Below are 17,004 nucleotides of genomic sequence, written 5' to 3'. Positions count from 1 at the left end.
ACTGAGGTAACAACGAACTGAGAGTTATATGCACTTACAAATAATAGTCGATAAACTGAGGTCAAAGCTAACCTAGAGTTACTGTATATGTGCTAACAAATAATAGTCGATAAAATGAGGAAAAAACTAACGGAGAGTTATATGCGCTTGCAAATTGCAAAATATTTGTCAATAACTGAGGCAAAAACTAACCGAGATTTATATGCGCTTGTAATGATCAGACATTTGTAATAAAGTTTGTTTCTGGCATGGTTATGCTAGCTCTGTGGCTTTGTTTCAATTCATTTTCAAGTAATTTAATTATATTTTGATTCTACATCATCAAAAAGGTACCACTGTATTACCATGTTATTTTTGTACATGGTACCATGGTAAAACCACGTCAAAAAAATGACATTACACAATTTATTTTTTATTTAATGACAAATAAGCCGACATTTAAATAGATTAAATTAAACATTTTTTTAATACAATATTCACTCAAAAATAAAAATATAAATAAAATGCTGACAAAAGTCTGGTATAGTATTTGTCACTAAACAAGAAAAGCTATCAGCTAATGCAATTAAAATACCAAATATCGGCCAATTTATCAGCCTTATTAATATATCGATCAACCACAAATTGCAACCATCAGTACCATGGCATAAATTAAAGTTCAGTAGTATTTCAATTTGATACTATCACTGTACAATGGTACTGCCATTATAGTACTTTTTTGTTAGGGTACAATTTTAGTAGTATCAAAAAGGAAAATAAATTTTTGCCTCTACACTTCAGGTACATAAAGATTTTAATTCCTTACAATAATTTTATGTTGTTGCCAAACAGAATACATGCAAAATATAGTTAATGGACTACTGTTCCTTCATAGAAATGTATATACAGTATGTATTTGCCTCTCTCACACAGGTATAGTTACCTTCAGTCAGAGCACACTAAGCAGACCCATGCAGAGGAAGCTGGTTACCCTTGTGAACTGTCAGCTGGTTGAGGAGGAGGGGCGTATGCGGGCGGTCCGGACGTGCAGATCTCTGGGTGAACGCACCATCTCTGAACTCATCCTACAGCACCAGAACCCACAGCAGCTCTCGGCCAACCTGTGGGCTGCTGTGCGGGCACGCGGCTGTCAGTTTCTCGGACCTGGTGAGTCCATGGTTTAATTGTCCATGTTTTGTTGTGTCTTCTCTATGAAATGCCTAATTTTATCATTCAAGCAATATTATACTGTATGTAAGTGTTTTCCTGTTAACACATTTTTACAAACCTGTTGATGAGTTGAGATATTTGTGGCTGTAAATATGGTGTAAAATGTAAATAATCTGCAAAATTTATCAGATGTATATACAGGGAATGTTTGTGCTCTGCTGTCAATGATGATTACTCATAGGGCAGATTCTGATTGGGAAAACACTGATTTTCTCATCTGATCTCATATTGAGTTTTCCAGTCTGAGAACACCAGGACATACATTAATTCCTCTAACATCATCAACTGTATATTACTTTCAGCTCTAACTACAGTGTGTGTTTTTGTTTATATATGTTGCAGCCATGCAGGAAGACGCTCTGAAACTGGTGCTGCTGGCCCTTGAAGACGGCTCGGCTCTGTCACGGAAGGTTCTGGTGCTGTTTGTGGTGCAGAAACTGGAGGCGCGGTTCCCTCAGGCGTCTAAGACCAGCATTGGTCATGTAGTTCAGCTGCTGTATCGCGCCTCCTGCTTTAAGGTCAGAATTAGAATCAGCTCCTCACACGACTGTGCTAAAACTACAGTTCACTTAGCATATATTAATAATGCAACACATGACGCCACAGACTAGTTCACAATTTGGCATATCCTGTGGTTGTTTGTCATTTAGCACAGTCGTTCTCAACTGGTTTTGCTTTAGGACCCAGATTTTACATTGGACATTAATTGGCAACCCAACACAGTACCAAAATTGTAACAAAAATATCCTTAAAATGAGACATTTCTGGGCCTATATGATAATTCACAGCTCATTGTGGCCGATACCGGTAACCAATAATTTTCATTTTAGCTTTTTAACCCTTAAAAAGGCACCTGCAAGCTAATTAAATAAAAAACTACTCAATTGAAACACAATAAACGTTATTTTAAAGTTTGGAATCTGGATTTTACAGTCTGTAATGGAAAATGGTAAAACATCATACAGATTGGATAGTCATGTGTCATAACGTTGGAAAAGTCTCAATTAGTAAACTACAACAAGCACAACTCACAAACTACTGTTTTCTCATGTCGCTCTGTGAGAGTTATTGTTCACCGTTTTACATTGTGTTTGGGGTTGTTTTAATCAGGATCATTTGCTGTAATCAACAATATGCCATATTCTGTTTATGTTTAATGGAGTAATAAGTGAAAACAAGACAATGATTCCCCATAAGTAACATACATATGTATATGCGTTTGTTGCGTTTTCACCTATTACTTCATGAAACATATACAGAATATCAGAAATGGCATATTGTTACTTACTGCAGATGATCCCAAATAAATAGAGCCCCAAAACAACATAATGGGCATATATGTTGGAATAATCCTAACAGAATGAAATGACATGCTAACTTGTCTTTAAACAATCTCTGAAGCAGTCAGAGATTATCTGCCATAAACAAATAAACCGTAACAAACTATTGGTGAAAATATCGAAAGTAATTCCACCTTCGGCGTGAAATAATATCTGAATTTTCCAGTTATCGGCCAATAATATTTCTGCCATGGATATATTGTGCATCCCTAACAATTGTGTAAATGCATAAACAACAGCAGAAGTATGAACACATGGAACAAACAATTGGCCAAATATTGTATTACTGCTGTTTTAGCCATATTGCCAAGTGACAGATGAATTTGTGCCAAATTGGACGGGCACATCCTTTGACATCAAGAACAAAAGGCCTTTTTTGTCCTCTCTTTTAAAAGTTGATTAAAAAGTAATTTAAAAGTCTATTTATTTTCTATGCTAGTTATGCACACTTGTATGGTTAGGTGCATTTTATTATTTGTATTCAGCTTTGTTTTTCCATGCTGCTTCCAACCCTATTTTTGTGTCTCAACCTACCAGTTGAAAACCTCTGATTTAGCAGATTTAGTTTCTGCAAGTTTATCTAAATTGTAATATCAGCTATATTTAGCACATAATGGGACTTTACGGTAGTAAATTGGGTTGCAAATGCCGTTACATGTTGACTTAAAGCACTATGCTATCACCACACCGATCCAAGATCTCCTGTCTTTCAACCATGTGCTTTAACGAGACAAGCCACGGCCTCCTAAGAAACGAGTTCTTACACCCTGAAAAACAGCCATTATACTCAGTACTCCATCAATGTCATCTATTTTGCACAGCGAAGGAAATGAGGTGTCATGGTGTGTTAAACCTTTTACGAGTAACTTGATATTGTGGATATAGTGTGGTCAAGAGTCGCCAGTGGGAATTTCGAATAATTGGCCTCATTCATGAAACATTTTCAAATGTTTTGAATTCACAGACATACACGTTTTACAAAACTGGTGAGTACGAAGCGTTTGTGAGTCTGGCGAAAGTTTTCAGGAAGGGCCATTTTACTTGCAAATTACTCTGAATTTATTCATATATTAATGAAAGTTTCATGAATGAGGCCCAGTGTCTTGATATTCATCCAGACATGTTTATATCTATTTGTAAATGATCTGGCATCTTTCATTAAAGCTTGATTTACTGTGGTTATGGAAAATCAATGTAATAAAATCATTTAATTTAATAAATGATGTGTTCATTAATTATGTGTGCTTGTGTGCACTAGTCTCACATCAATTTCAGTGTGCAGAGTTTCTATTCATATATATTGACTTTATATTCAGAATTTGAGTAACTAAGTATACAGAAACTTAACTCAGTCTAAATGCAGATGTGTGCACATTGCATTATGTCAAAAGATTAAACTATATTCGTAACATATACAACATTAGTATTCATGCTGTATCTCCTCACAGGTGACCAAACGAGATGAAGACTCCTCTCTCATGCAGCTGAAGGAAGAGTTTCGCACTTACGACGCTCTACGGCGCGAGCATGATGCTCAGATCGTTCACATCGCCATGGAAGCAGGACTACGTATCTCGCCCGAGCAGTGGTCCTCTCTGCTGTATGGAGACCTTATGCACAAATCTCACATGCAGTCAATCATAGACAAGGTATCACGTGTTTCATGTTTGCTTTCTTACATCACATACTGTGAAATATCAAATCAAATCATATCACAATGTAAATAATTAGATACATTTATTAGGTCAGTAGAATATAATATTCTAATACTGTCCTGCTGTAAGAGTGTTTCTAGATTTAATGAATGCGTTGCTGTTGTCACTCTTCTGTGCTGCACATCTGAATGCATTTGTACTTTTTCTTTTCGATGCCACAGCTCCAGTCACACGAGTCCTTTGCTAAAAGCGTGCAGGAGCTCACCATTATCCTGCAGAGAACAGGAGACCCAGCCAACCTCAATAGCCTCAGAGCTCCTCTAGAACGACTGGCCAACATCGATCACAATCCTGGTGAGGACCTTCGACCACACTTGACAGCTAGCTGCCATAATGCTAGGATGCTGTAGATGGTTTCCTGGGTGTTGCTATGCAGCTGCTTGGGTTTTCTGAGTGGTTGTTAGGGCAATGGTAGATCATTGCTAGGGTATTCTGGGTGGTTGCTAGGGGCTTACTAGATGGTTTCTAGGGTATTTTGGGTGGTTAGTGAGCTATTAGGTGTTTGCTATTGTGTTCTGGGGGTTGCTACCACTGTGTGGTTGTTTGGGTGTTCTGGGTGGTTGTTGAGGAGTTACTAGGTGGTTGTTAGAGTGTTTTAAGTGGTTGCTAGGGAGTTACTGGGTGGTTGCTTGGGTGTTTTGGGTGGTTGCTACTAGTTGGCTGCAAGATTGTTCTGGATGATTATTAGAGAGTTAGTTGGTGGTTGCTATGGTGTTCTGCCTGGTTGTTGGGGAGTTACTAGGTAGTTCCTAGGGTGTTTTGGGTGGTGGCTACGGAGTTACTATGTGGTTACTAGGGTGTTTTGGGTGATTGTAAGGGAGTTAATGGGTGGTTAGGGTGATTTAGATGTTGGAAGAGAGCTACTTGGTTGCACATCTCTTCACAACAAGCCACATGATGAAGTATCATTCATGTATAAATGGGATGGGTTGCACACCCAAGTTTGATACTTAAGGGTTAGGGGTTTGTTTAAATACCTAACCATTAGTATGACCAGAAGTATTACTTTGCAAGCACTACTGGTACATAACCTTGTGTGTGTGTGTGTGTGTGTGTGTGTGTTTAGATGCGGCTGCTCCATCCTGGGCAGAACTGGAGAGCGTGTTATTGGCTGTGAAGGTTGTTGTCCACGGGCTAGTGGAATTCATCCAAAACTTCAGCAAAAAGAGCCATGAAAGCCCTCAGGTAAAGACTGATCTCTCTAAAGCCATCTTTACACTGCAAAGGTGGCACAGAAACTGCATCTGATGTGGCTTATATACCAAAAAATATGTATTTACACAGACTGAACTAAATTAATGAAAATATGAAATTATACTTTTAAAAATGAAACTGTAAATAATTAAATATATTCTCTATTATGACAACAACAAAATTTAAGGCTGCTCTGATGCTGCATTTCATTTACACAGAACCAAAGCAGCATCAGAACTGGGGGCTGAGGTTTGTCAGAGCAGGCATAATTTAGTCTGGCTTTTATGTGGCATTGCAGACAAAGCAGGCTTAACCCGGCTGTGTAAAAACATCTTATCACTGGTCCAGAATTAGATATTGTCAATACAGTCATTCCAATGTCACTGTAATTGTAGCTGATCCTGGAACAGCTTTCTGATGTGCATTTTGTTCTCTTTGTACAGGCTCAATCCAACAGCAAGTACAAGACCAGTATGTGCAGGGACTTACGGCAGCAGGGTGGCTGCCCCAGAGGAGCCAGTTGCACTTTTGCCCACACACAGGACGAGCTGGAAAAGTGAGAACACAATCCACTAAGAATTGAATATTTTTGCATTGAAATACTGCACAACTGTTTCATGATTTTGCCTTGCTTTCTTACACGCACACACACAGCCACAAACACACACAGACACACACTCACTCATTCAGGCTGTCTCGTGTTGTAGTGTACGTACAGAAGAACACACGCACCCAAGTACTGTACCTCCCTGCTTCCCACGTCTCCCTGTTTCTCATTCTTATTCGTGTTCACCCACACAATCACAACAACACGCAAAATGCTGGTGTGCCTCTTCCTTTCTCTCATCACATCATTTCCTTTTCTTTTCAGGTACAGAATGAGGAATAGGAAAACTAGCGGGGTGGTGAGGCCCTTCCTGTCAGTTCCAGCAGTTATGCCCAAAGCAGGCACCAAAGGAGTCGTCTCTGGGTCAGAGGTGGGTATTGAAGTGCTAAAGAACTACGAGAAGGAAACCCCAACCTCAGAGGACTCATCTCCAACTCAGCTGATCCCTAGAGGTGGAGACCACCAGGATGAAAAATTACTCCCCAACTGTGCCAATGGACTGCCTGCTACCAGCCTGGAAAAGTAAGATGTGGTTTATTAGTGGTGTTTGCCAAGGCAAGCATCAATTAAAACAATGAAAACCATTCAGAACACCTTAGCAACTGTTTAGCAATGTCCTGGCAACCATCTATAATCCCTGGCATCATGACAGTGATATTTGCATGGGCAAGAACAATCTAGCAACCACATATCAATGTTAAAAACCACTCAAAACACCTTAGTAACATCTAGCAACTACCAATCAATGCCCTAGCAACCACCAAGAACATTGTAGCAAACCACATAGCAACATTCTAAAAATTATTCACTGCATAGCAACGCCCTGGCAACCACCCATAACCCCTGGCATCATGACAGTGATCTTTGCATGAGCATAAACACCCTAGCCACCACATAGCAACGTGCCTAAAACCACGCAGAACCCCTTAGCAACACCAAGCAATGCCCCAGCAACCACCCAGAACACCATACCAACCACGTAACAATATTAAAATCCACTCAGAACACCTTAGCAACTGCATAGCAATGCCTTTGCAATGACCCATAACCCCTGGCATCATGACGGTGATATCTGCATGGTTAAGAACTCCCTTAGCAAAAATACAGCAACAATAAAAAACATTTTGTTCACCTTAGCAATTACATAGCAACGCCCTGGCAACCACCTTTAACCATGTTAACCAGGTATCATGATGGTAATATTGGCTGTGTCCGAAAACTGGATAATGCTTCCTTCGGAAGCTGTATACTAGTATATATTGTTGTTTTTTTCAGGGCTGATACTGATTATTAGTGTAGGGCTGATTTACATTTGCAGCAGAAATGAAAATTTTTAGAGAGACTCAACATTATTAGAGTTGACACACTTCATGCAGCTTGCAGGCTAGCCCATTTAGTCAAGTGCAAAAAGGGCAGTGGGATTTTATTCACAACCCAGGTGAAAGATTTAACGCTAGCAAAGTTGATGTTACGTTTGCTAATACTCCTAACCTTGGTTAGCTAACTACCACTATTAATGCCATCATCAGCTATAGCACGTAAAAATACCAACTCATATGGGAGAGTACTCTGTTAAATCAGTCTTTATCTCTGCTGCCCGATGCCCTACATTATGCACTTCGTTGCAGTAAAAGATAGCATTAACTTTCATTGAGTGTGTTTATGCAGTGATATTTTTGTGTAATGTTGGTGCTAATGCAACTAGAGATAACTAACATTCATAGTATGGTAGCAATTAATATTTAACCTGTAAACCCCTTATCACTTTTGCCCTTTATTAAACAGGGATTCTTGAAAAGTCGCCTATCAATGTCTTTTTTTTCCTGCTAGTTTGTTATTCCCAAACATAACAAGTTCAGGCATTTTTAGGACCATTAGCCCAAAAAACAACGAAACTGGGTATTGTCATCATAGTCATCATATTGCAAATTCAGTATCTGCATTCTTACCTTTGAAAACAGCATGTCCTCTTAGTGATGCATCTTTCTCTTGCTGCTTTTCATCTTTCCCACCTCTCCCCCATAAATACAGAGTACAGTGTTGATTGGCCATTTACTCGTGACATGTAACCAATTCGATAATGCTGTTTTAATACTGAGTGTTCGGATGCAGCCATTATGTAGGCAAGCACACCCTAGCAACCACATAGCAACATAAAAAAAACTCAGAACACCATAGCAACTGCATAGCAATGCCCTAGCAACCACCAAGAACCCCTAGCAACATGATGGTGATGTTTGCATGTACAAGCACACCCTAGCAACCATATAGCAATGTTATAAAATAATCTAGGATGGTGCTGGGGTAGGCTTTGCGCTATCTCTAACCTTAGGGAAATGTGATGGAACTGAAGACACAGACACCATTGTAGACATTTACTATTCACAGTCAGCAATGATTAATTGAATCAATGAGTGAACGTGTCAAATAACAGGACAGTTACTGAGATTAAACGAGTAGTATTTGGCTGGTCATGTGATTCTAACATGGCAACCCCCCATGTGCAGACCCTGTCCATGTAGAATAAAACAGCTTTTATAAGGTTACTGATATGACTGGATTCCTCATCTCATGTTATTGGTCATGATTTTGTACATATGTATCAAAATTACTATTAATTTATGTTGGAGTAAAACATTTTTAATCAGGAAAAAATGTGCTTTAAATAGTTTGTTTATCAGAATAATTTGAAAATGGAAGGTTTGAGCTCAGTTCAAGCCTTACACACTTGAACTTTTAATGTTAATCAAGATTTCTTACACCAAAAACAGACATAATTTAGTTTTACATGAACATTTTACACCCTCTAACCCTTAGAATTAAATAGGCTGTATGGTTTTGCTACTGTACCGTTGCCACTGTAAAGCCCCGTTCACACCGCAAACGGCGTTGTCGCTAGACTCTGCGATTTGTGTCAGTGGTGGCCGTTCCTACTGCTGTCACTTTAATGTTATTGGTGGACTGCACGTCTGGCCATAGTAGCTTTGGAAATTCTGATTACAGATTGTATTGCGGTAAAACTAATATATCATTCTAATTTAACAAGGAATCAGTTTTATTGGTTCTAAAAATGAACATTTTGCAGGGGAGTGTGTTTTTATATAACTTCAGCAGTGCTCAATGCATCATATCATGAAGAAGATGAATGATTTATCAATGTATGAATCAAACTTACTTAAAATGCCGACATGGTTTTCGCGCATCATTTTTATTAGCCCATGTCCATGTATGTGGTTTCAAACAAATGATACAGAAAAGTGAAATCACTAACAGAAACTTTTAACTTCTCCGTCTTGCCTGCTCTCGATTCCAGTATCTTGCACACTGTCCTCACTGTATTATTGGTAGTCGGTCCCAAATGTTGCTTGTAATTTGCATAAAGTTGAAATTTTCTGAACTTGTCTTGTCGCTCACCACGGCGACCTCTGTCGCCAATGGTCACTGCAGCTCGTGTCACCAGAAGTCGCTCTGCTTTCATTGAAAACGAATGGGATCTTGTCGCTTTGTCTCACGATGACGCTGGCGGTGTGAAAGGGGCTTAAGAATTTGAAATGTAAATGACATCTGTTATGATTGGCTAACCTCTGTATACCGATGAACAGTCTTTTTTTTGGGGGGGGGGGGGGGGTTTCTCTACGCTCTAAGTCCTCGTGGTGGCATAATGACTCGCCTCAATCCAGGTGACAGAGGATGAATCTCAGTTGCCTCCGCGTCTGAGACAGTCAATCCGCGCATCTTATCACGTGGCTTGTTGAGCGCGTTGCCACGGAGACATAGCGCATGTGGAGGCTTCACGCCATCCACCGCGGCAACCATGCTCAACTCACCATGCGCCCCACTGAGAATGAACCACATTATAGCGACCACGAGGAGGTTACCCATGTGACTCTACCCTCCCTAGCAACCGGGCCAATTTGGTTGCTTAGGAGACCTAGCTGGAGTCACTCAGCACGCCCTGGGATTCGAACTAGCGAGCTAGCGAACTCCAGGGGTGGTAGCCAGCAAAATTGTAGACTTAACAAATAGGTTTTAAGTTGCCCACATTTGATACTCTGGTTCTTCTTCCAGAAATCCAATCAGTCACTTGGCTTCGATAGCATCTAGAGAGGAATGCTGTGGTCCTCCCAAACATGGGTCTGTCCACATGAGAGCTCATAATGAGATTTACTACTCTCATGACCAGAGATCCCATTATGACCTGCCACCCTACCACCAACCTTCCAGTGAGTGACACATTTAGTCTCTCTTTACTCTTTTTTGGTATAGATCAAAGGTTTTAACCAGGGGGTCATAGCCCACTAGGGGGCCTCAACAAACTTCCAAGGGGCCGCAACATGACTCAAAATTATTTGATAAGTTATAATTGTTAAGATAAGTTATTGCAGAATAAAAACATAATATAATTGCTAAAAATGCATAAAATCAAGATACAGGCCTACGACATGTAAACATCTTACTTGCAACTGCAATCCCGTTTTACTCCCTTTTACATACAGAGGTTAAACAAAATAAATTGTCAAGTGTATCTTTTTAAAGGGAATTATTCTTTTCAATTTAATTTCCAAAAAGACATTCCTTTGAAACTCATTTTCAGGGACGAAGGACAAATGCTATTGTGGGCCTGGTATAGATAGACGCATCCGTTACACTTTCTAACTCGTTTTTTTCTTCCACAGCTCCTCCTTACAAATCATGCAACGCTCGCTTCCTTCCTTCCAGCAATGTGCCCGAGTCCATGTTACCCCCTTCACTGGGCCCCATGTATCCAGATAAGCACCCATCTGTCCCGCCTCCAGACAGATTAGACCCCGCCCATTATGGACCACCCTCAACGTTCACCACCATATCTCATAGTCATGCACACTCCGTGTACACCCCCGTCTACGACAGCAGACGCATGTGGAGGCCGCCGCTGTACCCCAGGGAGGGTGGGCGGAGTAACTCTCTCCCTCCAGAGGTTTTCCATTCATCTGTGTATCAGCCACCAATTAGAGAGCGATACAACTCGCTTGACAGCCCTTACTGTAGCGCGGCTGAGCAGAGAGCAGCAATGCACAGGGCAAGTTTTATTGGTGTTTATTAAAGTATTTTAATTGGACCACTTGGGCACTTATTTTTACCTAACCGTATTTGCCCTCAGGAACCAGGCTGAAAGTGTCATTTTAAATTTAAAGCTGAAGTGTGTAATTTCTGTCTTTTTTGTAGGACTCCTACACCCGTGTTCATCTTGGCTATGAGGATCTCTATCACCACAAACAGGAACAGTGGGCACATCACCATGGCAACGTGAACAGACCCTCCCAATCGTCTCCTGTCTTCACTATGGATTTGAGTCCAGAGGTAATGACCAATCATATGCTGTTTTTAGAGGTGTGTGTCAAGGGAAAACTATGTCACATGCCTACATAGTGCTGCAGTGGCGTTAAATCAGATTTGTTGTTTCTTCGATTAATAACATTGGCACTAAAACTGCAATCTGAGGCATGTTAAGCTATTTTAAGTAGAAATGTTGCTCAGCAACTGTGATAAATGCAAAGAAAGAAGCCTGAAAAAAAAAAAAAAACGCTTTGAAATGCATGAACTCTCCGAGAAAGATTTGGCAACATACAGACTGAGTCACTTTGCCTTGTTTCTTTCCTCCCCCATTTTCTGAAACTGGCAGCCTGTTGCACTCTGGTGGGTGTGAGACAGAATGTTGTCATCTCTCTCTTTCTCCTCCTTTAGCATCCTAAGGGTGTAGGTGGTGGGTGTATGACTTGTAAGTGTCATGGTGGGGAAGAGAATCTTGCCCACTACTCGCCCTGGTCGTGCGGCATTATCAGCCCTTTTGAGTCAGAGCCCTACCATTTGTCAACCCACTCTTGTTCCAAGCAGTCAGTAAGTGGAGTCACTTCAGATCACTCTGTAACACATTCCTATTGATTCCCTCTAATCAAATCAAAATGAAATTTTAACAGTATAAGTGGAGTTATTTTATATCTGCTTCACACTGATTCACTCTAAAAAGTGTTTTTCTCTCTGATGAAGTCCTGTTGATTTCCTTAAACTGAATCAATATGAATGTGTAGCAGGTGTGAGTACACTCACTTCATATTACTTTCAGACTGATTCACTTTTAAATTTACTTACTCTTTAACACATTCCTATTTATTCCCAAAAACTGAATCAATATGAATGTGATGTACAAGTGGAGACACTTCAGATCATGTTAATAGATTTACTTTTAAATGTACTTACTCTATAACAAATTAACTTTGATTCCCACAAACCATTAATTCCTTAAAGTGAATTAAAAATGAATTTGTAGCAGGTACAAGTGGAGCCACTTCACAGCACATTCACTGATTCCCAGTGATTTACTGATCAATTTGCTAAGTCTATAACAGCTTCCTATTGATTCCCTCACACTGAATCAAAATGAAGTGCTTCAAATCACAAACTGATTCACTCTTATATATGCTTACTCGGTAACACATTTATATATATTTCTAAATAAATGTGTAGTACAAGTTGAGTCACTTCAGATCACATTTACATTTTATTGTGAGTGGGACTGTAATTCAGATTCATTTACACCACAAAGCATTTACAATTGTGCATTTTCCAAATTATAAACACCCTTCATTATGTTGCTACTCTTACTCTCATTAAATTTTTAAACCTGGCAGATTGGTCAAAAAGGTCATTTCAGTGTGACTGAAATGTTACAGCCAGATCTCAGATGCATTAGCCAAAACAGTGCTAAATGTGATGTAGATACTGTTCCTAATTTATATCTGATTAACTATCCTCAGGATGGGGAGAGTGCTGGCAAACAGTGGCTTCATATGTTCGAGCCCTACAGGCGACCGAAAGATGAAGATCCCATCATTCCTTTTGGAGAGGGCCCCATCATCTCCAAATGGGGAGCGATCTCTCGGGCCTCTCGCACCAGCTACCACACCACTGACCCGGTCCAGGCCACTGCATCGCAGGGGAGTGTCAGTACCACATCAATCAACTTCAGAGGTTAGAATATGCATCTGCTTGTTATGGTGTGGGTGTCTCAACCAGGATTTCAACTCGAGTCACTGTGTTTGGTGACCCACTCTTTAACCCCTACTCCACTGGAACCAATTGCAGAGCTACTCAGGAGGCAGGATATGACAAAAAGGAGTCGTAATGGCAGAGGAAAAAAAAAAAATTATCCAAAGAACAGCAAAAATCCAAGGATAAAAATACTCACAAAAAATAGGCAGTGCTGTAAAGCAGGCAAGAGGAGGGCAAAAACTCTGGAACAACAGGTAATAATCATATAAATAGTCCAAGTAAAATTACTAAGCAAAAAACCAGGAAAAATTTGCAGTTCTCAAAACCACAGAGCAGATTATGAGAACACACAAAGACTGAGCATCTAGAAACACAAAACCAAGGGTTTAAATACTTGAGGTAACAAGCCACAGGTGAACTCAATTACACAGTCAAAACATAGAAGCTCTTTAGAGTGGAATTGTCTCAATTTGGTGGAGAAAAACAGTAAGTTCAATATCCTAACAGGACCCGCTCTCCTAGGAACAGCTCCGGATGTTCCTTTTGGGACAATCATGATTTCGATGATGGAAATCTTGAATGAGCTGAGGATTTAAAATGTCATGAGCTGGAACTCAGGTTTGCTCCTCAGGCCCATAACCCTCCCAATCCTCCAAATATTGAATGTGGCCATGGGAGTCCAGCAGGCAGCTTACAGAAAAGGAAGGCTCACCATCGATGCAGAGACAAGGGGCTAGTGATCACTGGTCTAAGGTGGGAAATATGAAAGTTAGGATTAATCCTTATAAAATTAGAAAACAGTCCACAGGATTTACCTTTCTCAAAACTTTAAATGGACCAATGTACTGGGGAGCCAATTTTTGAAACAACATACACAGGGGTAGATTACAGGTAGGCAGCCAGACCTTCTGTCCCAGGCAGAGAAGTGGAGCAAATCTGTGTCGACGGTAGGCCTGACGTTTCTGCCCCTGGAAAACTTGTTGAAGATCCAGCCGCACTTTCCTCCAAGTGTGTCTGCAGCGTTTGGCAAATCTCTGTGTTGAAGGAACCTCAACCTCAGACTCCTGATCCTGGATTAATGGGGACTGGTACCCAAACTAGCACTCAAATGGGGACATTTATTCATATACTTTTTACATTTATGCATTTAGCAGATGCTTTTATCCAAAGTGACTTACAATGCATTCAAGGTATACACTGTATCAATATACAATTCATCCACTATGCCTGTGGATGAACTGCTTAGAGTGTTGTGAGCATACTTTGCACACATAAGGTTTTTGCTTGATGAGGAGGGGTTAGTGGAGGCAAAACAGAGGGAAAAAATGCAGAGCCAAAGGAAAAACTGACTGATGCCCCAGTCAATTGAGAGAAATCCCGCCAGAACTAAGAGGTAAACTGAGGTCCATGGTCTGACACAAGTCCTGTGGAAGGCCAAAAGCTCAGAGCACATAATGGCACATTAGTTCAACAGTTTCATGAGCATAGGACAGTTTAGGTAATGCAATGAATTGACCAGCAAAAGAGAAGCGTCTTTTAAGTTCCAAGAAAGCGTCCTCAGCCTCTGTGGTCCAGGAAATCCTGATGTTGGACTTTGTCAGGGTTGTGAGAGGTGCTGCCACAGAACTGAAATTGCAAATAAAACCGTCCGCAAAAGTTGGTGAAGCCCAAGAATCGCTGAACCTATTTAACAGAGGAAGGCTGCGGCATCTCTCTTACTACTTTGGTCTTTTTTTAGATCTATTTAGATATTGCCCTTGAAATAATAAAGCCAAGGAATGACACCTTGGATGTATGGAAGTCACATTTCTCTGGTTTTACATAGAGATGGTTCTTTAAGACACATTAAAGCAGTGGTTCTCAACCCTGTTCCTGGAGCCCCCCAACACTGCATATTTTGGATATTTCCCTAATCAAACACACCTGATTCAACTCATGAGCTCATTAGTGGAGACTCCAAGACCTGGTTGTGTCAGAAAAGGGAGATATACAAAATGTGCAGTGTTGGGGGGCTCCAGGAACAGGGTTTTGAACCACTGCATTAGAGTACCTGCCGGACGTGAGGGACATGCTCATGTCAGGACTTGGAGAACACCAAGATGTCATCAAGATAAACAAAGACTGAGTGTTTTAACATATCATGCAGGGCATTGTTAATGAGAGCTTGGAAAACAGCAGGAGTATTTTTCAGACCAAAGGGCAATACCAGATATTCATAGTGGCCAGTAAGGGTGTTAAAGACAGTCTTCCATTTATCTCTGTCTCGGATACAAAAAAGGTGGTAGGAATTATGGAGTTACAACTTGGTAAAAATGATAGCTCCCTGAAGAAGTTGAAAAGCAGTGGACATAAGTGGTAGTGGATACCGGTTCTTAATAGTTACCTTGTTGAGACCACGGTAGTCAATACAGAAGTGGAGACCTCCATCTTTTTTACTCACAAAAAAGAATCCTGCACTGGCTGGAGAGGTGGAAGGTCTGGTAATGCCAGTAGCATTCCCTAATGTACTCCTCCATAGCAGTTGTTTCTGGGCCAGATATAGTGAAAATCCTTCCCGTGGGAGGGCAGATACCAGGGAGCAGGTCAATGGAGCAGTCAAACTGTAGGGACGATGAGGTGGAAGGTTAGTTGTCCTTCTCTTACTGAAGACTTCCTTCAAATCATAATACTCAGGAGGGACTAGGGAAAGCTCAGGAGGTTTAGAAGACACGAGACGTATTACCTGCTGCACCTGAGTCGACTAGGGACCATAAAGATTTCTGTTGATCTTCAGAGGAGAGAGTGACAGTGAGGAACACGTCACTGGATGATGGTTTAGGAGCCAAGGTGGGTCCCATCACAGGCCTCCTTCCCCTGGGCCAGATTGGGCTTTTTCAGACAGCTCTGGACATGTGGATCTGAAGTCTCCTGGTTTACCACAGTAGAGAGAAAACCTCTATCTCATCCAACAGTTCCATTAGGCCTGGGACAGATGTGTACCTCCTAGCTGCATGGGTTTGCCAGAACTTGTGATGAGAGAGTCCTTGGGCATGGGGGAAATCCAGACTCAGGCCTCTGAGGAAATAACAGCACTATGCCGTTCTCTTTGTCTCTCATACAGACGTGTTTCCCAACCTTTTTTGACAGAAGTACCCCCCAGCACCATCAGTAAGGCTCAAGTACCCTTTCATCAATAAAAAAACAGAAACAAAGAAAAAATAAGCAAAATATAAAGTCGCTTGGCAGCTTCATGGCCACTTACTGGATGATCAAACTCCCTTTGCATCTCCCCAGTGAATTCTGGAAAAAGAAAACATGTTCTAGCTTCTAGGTTGTAGTTGCCCAAGAGAGAGCTTTCCCAGGAAGTAGGGTGATAATATAGGCAATCTTTGATCGATTTGTAGGAAAGGCTAAAGCCTGGAGCTTGAATGTGAGGGAACATTGAGTCAGAAAATCATAACGCTGGGTAGCAGGCAAGCGTGATGGTTCAGGTGGAACTGAGGGACCTTGGACAACAGGATGCACTAGAGGAGCTGGAGGATTTGAAGGGGTAGCAGAAACCTGACTGAAATGAGCAGAGAGTTCTTGAACTTGTCGTAGAATCTGGGCAAGCAGTTGATCATAGCTGCTTCCTGACTTGCCTGGGCCAATTCATGTCTGCCCATAGCAGCTAGTAGATGGTGAAACTGTGATGGAGGGCTTGGATCTCATGGATCCATCCTTCTGGCTCAGTCTTACTGTTAGATTGTGGGTGTCTTAACCGGGATCGGAACTCAGGTCACTCTGTTTGGCGACCCACTCTTAAACCCCTACTTCACAGATGCTGACTGAACCCAATTGCAGAGATACTCAAGAGGCAGGATATGACAAAAGTTAGTCTTTTAATTGTTGTTAAGGCAGAGGGAAAAAAAATAATTCAAAGAACAGCAAA

General features: G+C 41.0%; 1 protein-coding gene across 8 annotated transcripts in view; it reads left to right on the top strand.

The window, feature by feature from the left end:
* LOC127433459 (roquin-2-like) overlaps positions 1–17,004 on the top strand; it is a 46,589-nt gene that overhangs the window by 12,054 nt on the left and 17,531 nt on the right. For 7 of the 8 annotated variants that reach the window (XM_051685395.1, XM_051685394.1, XM_051685396.1 and 4 more), the window contains 12 exons: positions 913–1,146; positions 1,552–1,727; positions 3,998–4,198; positions 4,426–4,558; positions 5,331–5,449; positions 5,902–6,014; positions 6,330–6,587; positions 10,134–10,288; positions 10,742–11,124; positions 11,271–11,405; positions 11,790–11,942; positions 12,860–13,073. In XM_051685395.1, the coding sequence (XP_051541355.1) occupies positions 913–1,146; positions 1,552–1,727; positions 3,998–4,198; positions 4,426–4,558; positions 5,331–5,449; positions 5,902–6,014; positions 6,330–6,587; positions 10,134–10,288; positions 10,742–11,124; positions 11,271–11,405; positions 11,790–11,942; positions 12,860–13,073 (2,274 nt within the window). The remainder of the gene's footprint in view (positions 1–912; positions 1,147–1,551; positions 1,728–3,997; positions 4,199–4,425; positions 4,559–5,330; positions 5,450–5,901; positions 6,015–6,329; positions 6,588–10,133; positions 10,289–10,741; positions 11,125–11,270; positions 11,406–11,789; positions 11,943–12,859; positions 13,074–17,004) is intronic. The other variant, XM_051685400.1, reaches the window with a different exon arrangement.

The sequence above is a fragment of the Myxocyprinus asiaticus genome, chromosome 43 (assembly GCF_019703515.2).
Source record: "Myxocyprinus asiaticus isolate MX2 ecotype Aquarium Trade chromosome 43, UBuf_Myxa_2, whole genome shotgun sequence".
Taxonomy (NCBI): Eukaryota; Metazoa; Chordata; class Actinopteri; order Cypriniformes; family Catostomidae; genus Myxocyprinus; species Myxocyprinus asiaticus.
The sequence above is the reverse complement of the archived record's forward strand: the minus strand, read 5'-3'. Positions and strand labels throughout refer to the sequence as shown.